At 30.9% G+C, this 7,500-nt stretch overlaps 1 protein-coding gene across 5 annotated transcripts in view; it reads left to right on the top strand.

Moving 5' to 3' along the window:
* LOC135208415 (glutamate receptor ionotropic, NMDA 2B-like) overlaps positions 1–7,500 on the top strand; it is a 1,060,362-nt gene that overhangs the window by 939,351 nt on the left and 113,511 nt on the right. For all 5 annotated transcript variants that reach the window (XM_064240560.1, XM_064240561.1, XM_064240559.1 and 2 more), the window contains 3 exons: positions 4,494–4,606; positions 5,559–5,682; positions 5,946–6,106. In XM_064240560.1, the coding sequence (XP_064096630.1) occupies positions 4,494–4,606; positions 5,559–5,682; positions 5,946–6,106 (398 nt within the window). The remainder of the gene's footprint in view (positions 1–4,493; positions 4,607–5,558; positions 5,683–5,945; positions 6,107–7,500) is intronic.

Here is a 7,500-nt window from a genome sequence, read left to right as displayed (position 1 = left end):
GCAGGCAGGTTTTAGAAGTGGGTATTCAATAACTGACCATATCCATGTAATTATCCAGCTAAAGGAAAAATCAACAGAGTTTGACCAACCACTATGTATGGCATTTGTAGGCTATGAGAAAGCGTTTGATTCTGTCAAAACTTCAGCAGTGATGAAAGCCCTTCAAAAGCAAGGCATAGATGAATCTTATGTTAGAACACTTGAAGATATCCATACGGGTAGTACAGCAATCCTAAAACCACATACAGTGAGAAATTTTTGATTGAGAAAGGAGTTAGACAAGGAGACCCCATCTCTCCTAAATTATGTACAACGTGCCTAGAAGAAGTTTTTAAGCATTTAGATTGGGAAAATGTAGGAATTAACCTTAATGGGGATTACCTTGACAACTAAAGATTCGCAGGTGACATAGTTCTACTCAGTGAATCAGTTGAGGAATTACAAAAGTTGATAGAAGATTTGAACAGAGAAAGCAGTAATGTAGGACTGAAAATGAATATGAGTAAAACAACTAAGATAATGTTCAATGAAAATGCAGAGAAACAACAAATAAGGGTTATAGACGAACCTCCAGAGATTGTCAATGAGTATAATACGTATTTAGGACAGACAGTGTTTCCCCAGGGAATGAAACCGAAATTAAAAGAAGCATAAGCATGGGATGGAGAGCTATTGGTAAACAAAATGAGATTATGAAAAGTAACATGCCACAAAGAGAAAAGTATTTAATCAGATGGTCCTACCAATATTAACTTATGCGTCAGAAACTTAGAGCCTTACTAAAGCCTTACAATATAAGCTAGTTACAACTCAAATAATAATGGGAATAACACTAACAGACAGAAAAAAAGCAACATGGATACGAGAGCAAACTAAAGTAGAGGATATTTTAACAAGTAACAAAAAGAAATGGACGTGGGCAGGACATAAAATGAGAATGTCAGATAATAGATGGATTAAAAGAAGAACGGAATGGGTCCCTAGAGACTGCAAACGAAGAAAGGGACGCAAGATTAGACGTTGGATTGACAAGCTAAAAAAATTGCGGGTATAGACTGGCATAGAAAGGCCATAAACAGACGGGAGTGGAAGGACATGTCTGAGGCCTTTGTCCTGCAGTGGACTAATAAATATATATATATATGTATATATGATATATATATATATATATATATATATATATGATATATATGATATATATATATATATATATATATATATATATATATATATATATATATATATATATATATATATATATATATATATATATATAATACAGATTGAAAGAGATAGAAAAATCAGTTTGAAGTTTTGCAACTATTGTCGAAGGCTCATCATTTCTACTCTCACTTATCCTCCTTAATTACTTAATTAGTTGCCTCTTCGGCCCTCGCTCTGACCTGTTGCTGCTCATGATAGGTACCCAAAGTTGGATGTCAAATTCTAATATTGACTTTTGGTTTGTCCTTCCTATCAATATACGTAAGACTCGGCTGATATTAACGGGAGCTTATTGGATAAATATATAAAAAAAAATCATAGAAATAACAAAATAAGGATTAATAGGGGTCCGTCTCAACGAGACGTTAGAAGGGAACAAGAGTTTATTGCATTTTACGTACTTTGAAAAGGAGTTCTTAACTGTTGTTAATAAAGATATAATTAAACTATTAAAGTAATACTTTAAAGTTTGTAAGGCGATGGTTATCAAATACGTTGTTATGGAATGCATATTATTAGCTTTAAAATATAATTTATGCACTGTCGCTCATTGACCTTACAATAGAATAAAATGCATCATAGCAGTTCTGAAATACAAACCGTTCAAAGCGACAACACTTGGAACGAGGTGAGAAGATTTAGAATAATGCTGGTATTTAACTATGCAACGGTTTGGGAGCGTGTTTAGGCTGCGTGCACTTCTATACACTAATTTATTTTCCTTAACCTATTTAAGTTTGAAACTACTTAAGAGTAAATTACATGAAATTCTGAGAATATATGATCAAACTTCGATATATATATATATATATATATATATATATATATATATATATATATATATATACATAGATAGATATGTAGATATATATAGATATATATATATATATATATATATATATATATATATATTTTTTTTTTGTGTTTGTGAGTAAAATTTCGGATTATGTACATAATTTCTGGAATATGCAATCCGTAATCTATTAAGTTTAAAACTAATTTAGAGTAAATTAGATGTAATTCTGAAAATATACGATCAAACTTCGATATATATATATATATATATATATATATATATATATATATATATATTTACATATCTATATATATATATATATATATATATATATATATATATATATTGTGTGTATGTGTGTTTCTGCGTAAAATTTCGGATTATGTACATAATTTCTGGAATATGCAATCCCCCCTTTATTCATCTTTATCTTCCATAATGAAGTATGCCGCTGTAGATACCAAAACATTCTTTTCAGGCGATGCAGATATTCCGTACAAACTGGCAATATTGATGAAAACGGGGAAGAAAGTATAAATTAAGAAGGCTGCCAGTAGTACTCTTGGCCTTTTATTCTTCCGGGATTTCTCTTTCTTATGATATCTTTTCCTTTTACAGAAAGTAAGCATCCATTAGTCTTCTTTTCCACCCCGAATGTAATTAATTACCCAAGGGAAGAAAAATGTTCATCATTCTTTCGGCGATTTTTTTTTTCTTTAAAATATTGTGCTGACGTTAATTAATTATCATAATTCTGAGCCGAAACTCTTCGCCAGGTTCCGTGGGAGACTAGGTAATGAATTCCTTAGATTAAAGCATTCATTTTTGGATATTCGTTTACGCTCGTGAGTCTTCTTTTTTTTTTTTTTTTTTTTTTTTTTTTTTATATTGATTCCCTTCCAATTGGTAATTTGTAATTTGTACTCAAGATATACATTTTTTAAGTTGCACATCTTGAAACCAAAGTTCACTAATGATGAAGACTCATGACTTTATTTTGATGAATACGTTCACTTTGGTTACTCAGAGAAGTGGTTTTCAGTTTTTGTGAAATATGAATTACTTTTCTTTTTATGTCTTTGAGGAGATTCTCTGGACTCTGAAAGCAAAACGGTAATGAAAATATCTGCGGGAATTTGTCGATGTCGGTTCTAATTTTTTTTTTTTTACTTGATATTTTAACCAGTGTCTGTTTATCCTTTTCGTTATGTGGAAATTTAGAAATGAAACACTTTCAGTAAATATAAATCAAGTGCTTTTTCGCTCAAGACTTATTCATCTATAGAGAGTCACAGAAGCATTTGCAGAGCTAAATATAAAGCGTGGCTTATGCACTACCAATATTTTTCTACATCGTTCGATCACAACTTTTGATTCGTACCGTATTTGCTTAATAAACATACCATATGAGATCATTTATGTTTGGGAACGTTTCAACATTATTTTGAGGGAACGTTTCCAGTAGGCTGCCTCCGACTGATCAACATTATTTTTAAAAAATACATGAAAAGTACGTGCATTCTGTAAAATGTTAGCGAGTCTAAATTGGAATAAAAAGTTCTAGTATATTTGGAAATGAATTTATAGCATCAGTAAGTCATAAAAAATACCGTCAGTTTTACAATTACTTAAGAAAATCTCTTACAAAGGGCAAGAGATTTATATGCAACTGATCCATCTTCATATTCGAGTTTCTACCATGTTATAGAGTAAGCATAACATATAATGTATCTTAAACAATATCTGTATCATTCGGTATCAAATATCTTTTATTTTATGCATACGGCAAATCCGTTTCTCAATATCTGGTTTTTGTACGTTCAAATGCACGACCGCATCTATTGTTGCAAATTGTAACGGCGCCTGCGTCGTGGATGAGATATCCTCTCATGAACACGTATCAAACACAAACTTTTCAGGCAAACAGGCACAAATGAGAAGCGTTCCCTGCAAGCATGAAAGATGATCCCATAAATTTTGTGAAGTCGTCCCATTACCCCGCGGGCATTAATTCCACATTAAGGAAAATGGGACGCCCTTTGAAGAAGATGTAAACAACATTTACCCCAAAACAAATTTTCCCCTTTTCCGGATTCTTTTGAGAGAGACTTTTGCAGGGAATGAAAGTCATGTTAATGTCTTTATATCAATATAAAATTGTGTAATGTGTACAGAAAAAGAACTTGACAAGTTTTTGTAATATGCACACAAACAGTATTTTTATCTGATTATGTCTTATCTACTGCCATTTCCGTATTTGCCTAAATTTGACTAAAACTTGACTCATTCTTCTACTTATTATAGTAAAGTAATACCTTCATGATGCACAGCTGAATGTTCATACAGTTATTTCACTATTATTTTTTGCATGTATTGGATGAATCTCATGCTGAACACTATAACGATGACACGTAACTGATGATGTAACTGTGTGATATAATTAAGATACCCTACTTCCCATTTCACTCAACAGATGGCACCACCTCGCGATCACAAATTCTCATTACTGAGGACATATTGGCTCGTGTGGGCTGTGTTGTTCCAAGCTGCTGTACATGTAGATTGCCCTAAAGGGTTCACTGCAAGGTAATTGTACTGGCATTATGCCTCAGCAATACCCTGAAATTCCTTTAGTTTTGATCCTTTCAGGCAGTTTCCCTGGGAACCTGGGTGATTAAATCATTTTAACGAGTACTTTCCACATGTCCGGAATTCGCTGAGTAATGCTCGAGAACCATGGCTGTTTTGTACACATGCAAGAATATGCGCGCTCACGTACTTACATACTATACTATGATTACATATATATATATATATATATATATAATATATATATATATATCTATATATATATATACCTATATGATTATATATATCTATATATATATATATATATATATAGATAGATATATATATATATATATATATATATAGATATATAGATAGATATATATACTAATATATATAGATATATAGATATAGATAGATAGATACATATATATATAGATAGATAGATATATATCTATATATATATATATAGTATATATCTATATATATATATCTATATATATATATAGATAGATAGATATATATACTATATATATATATATATATATATATATAGATATATATCTATATATATATATATATATATATATATATATATTATATATATATATATATATATATCTATATATATATATATATATATATATAGATATAGATATATATATATAGATTAAAATTAATAAAATTATTTAATTTTAATTATATTATATTATATTATATTATTAGTATGATTGTATGTATGTATGTATTGTATTGTATTATATATATGTATGATGTATGTATGTATGTATGTATGTATGTATGCATGCATCACAGATTCCATATAACTGAGCCTGTATTATACCTTACAAATTCGTAGTTTATTATGTTAGTAATAATGATGATGATGATATTAATGTTCGAAATTCAAGCCATAAACGCATTCCGTTTATTAAAGCTTACTAATTTCTCCTTTTTATTCACAAAATAGGTTCATGGCCAACATCTGGGCTATGTTCGCCGTAGTCTTTCTTGCCATCTACACTGCTAACCTGGCAGCCTTCATGATCACGAGGGAGGAATACCACGACTTTTCAGGCATCGAAGACCATAGGGTAAGTACAAGGGGAAGTGGGCATCTGTGAATAAAAACTTAGTAAACAACAGAGACTCCAATTTTATTTATAGTCGGTTTACAAGAGGGTTTAGCTTATCAGTACTATACAAGTAATGATTTTATATGTAAATTGGAAATCTAGTGATTCTTCTACATCTTTGATTTTATTTTTTATTTTGGAAAATTAATTACCTGCTGAATACCTATGATATTAGGGTCCTGAGATAAAATCCAAGGTGTCTCCTTCTTATCTTCTCATAGCTGGAGAATCCCTATGTCAAGAAACCACCATTCAAGTTCGGCTTCGTCCCTTACACCAACACAGAGACAATCTTGTCCAAACACAAACCAGAAATGTTCCAGTACATGAGTCAGTACAATAAGACGTCTATAGAACTTGGTATCAAGGCAATCAAGAAAGGGTGAGTATTAGCCTTCCTCTTCACGACCAGGAAAAGAATACTGATTTTCTAGTGTGATTACTGTCAAATATCTCTCTACCCGCCCCCATAGCAAGACTTAAAATGGAGTGGGCTTGTTTTAATAGAAATTTAGATGTCTTTGCCTGGACAATGTATTTATCTCTTTTGTAGACTACTAATATTTTCTTCCGTGAAATTCGGAAATGAACGCTGTCTATGGTGGCAGTTACCAAATTAATTAAAGACCACCTATTAGAACAGAGTATAGGATCGATGATTTTTGTAAAAAAGAAAGAAAAAAAAAGTTTGTCAATTAGCGTGATTCTAAAAGATTATATTTTTTGTTAACAGAGCCCTTCAATATTTTTCAAGAAATTAACACGTTCCTAAATAGAATAATCTAACTTTCAATTAAGGAGTCGTTAATTACCTATTCAGGAAGATTTATTGGTCAATAGATGACCGAGTGAACCACCTAATTCCAGTTCGAACTATTGACCAATATTTATCTAAAGAAACGAGGTTTTGGTCCTTGAGACAATTTACCAAATATTACTCCTGGCAAAGATGATGATAATGCAATGTCTCCTATCATCTACTTTCTGCAGCTAATAGTGATTCATTCTTTACAAGATATTTTTTGCTTCCTAGCCGTATGTTTTTATTTTATTTTTTGTATAACGAGAAATAGATTCAATCTCTTATTATTTGACTCTCTTAGTTTTGACCCTCAATAGTTCTTATTCTTGCGATTCCCAAAATGAAACAAAAAAATTGCGTGAAACTTAAATGGTTGATTAGATTATAACTCATTTTTCTTTGGCAGAATGTTGTTCATCAGTTTTTGAAAGGGTAGTGAAACTTTTCCTCGCTTCCTTTTCATGGACAAATAATGTAAATAATGTTAAGCGTTGATTAGTGATGTTTCGCATTTATTTGATATTTGAAGGGTTGTGTGTATTTGGCAGTTTCTGAAATCCTTTAATGAGAAAGATGCAGTAAAAATTACGAGAGTTGAATGCATAAATTAAATAAAGTTAGCTAAACAAAATATTGCCCAAAAAAAAGAAAAAAAAAAGGAAACGTTACAGTGAAAAATCCAAAACCATTTAACGACATAGTTATAGATGACTAATTCCATTGTTAAAAAAATGAATGAACAGATTTTACGTCTCTCAAATATGATTTGCTTTCCTCTTCATGTTTTATTATTTTTTTTTATAATGGTCCATTTCAAAATAAGAGAGAACGTCCAAAGTGAAGAAAAATCGTAAACGAGAGAAAACAATGAATATAAAACAAGAAAAGGTTGGATGGAAGAAGAAAATAAGACCACTGGTAACTCGGCGCTCGTCCAAGTTCAGAGTTATAAAATAAAGATTTCCCCTTTGAAG

This window comes from Macrobrachium nipponense, chromosome 35, assembly GCF_015104395.2.
Source record: "Macrobrachium nipponense isolate FS-2020 chromosome 35, ASM1510439v2, whole genome shotgun sequence".
NCBI classification, from domain to species: Eukaryota; Metazoa; Arthropoda; class Malacostraca; order Decapoda; family Palaemonidae; genus Macrobrachium; species Macrobrachium nipponense.
Note: the sequence above shows the minus strand (reverse complement) of the source record. Positions and strands in the feature narration are given on the sequence as shown.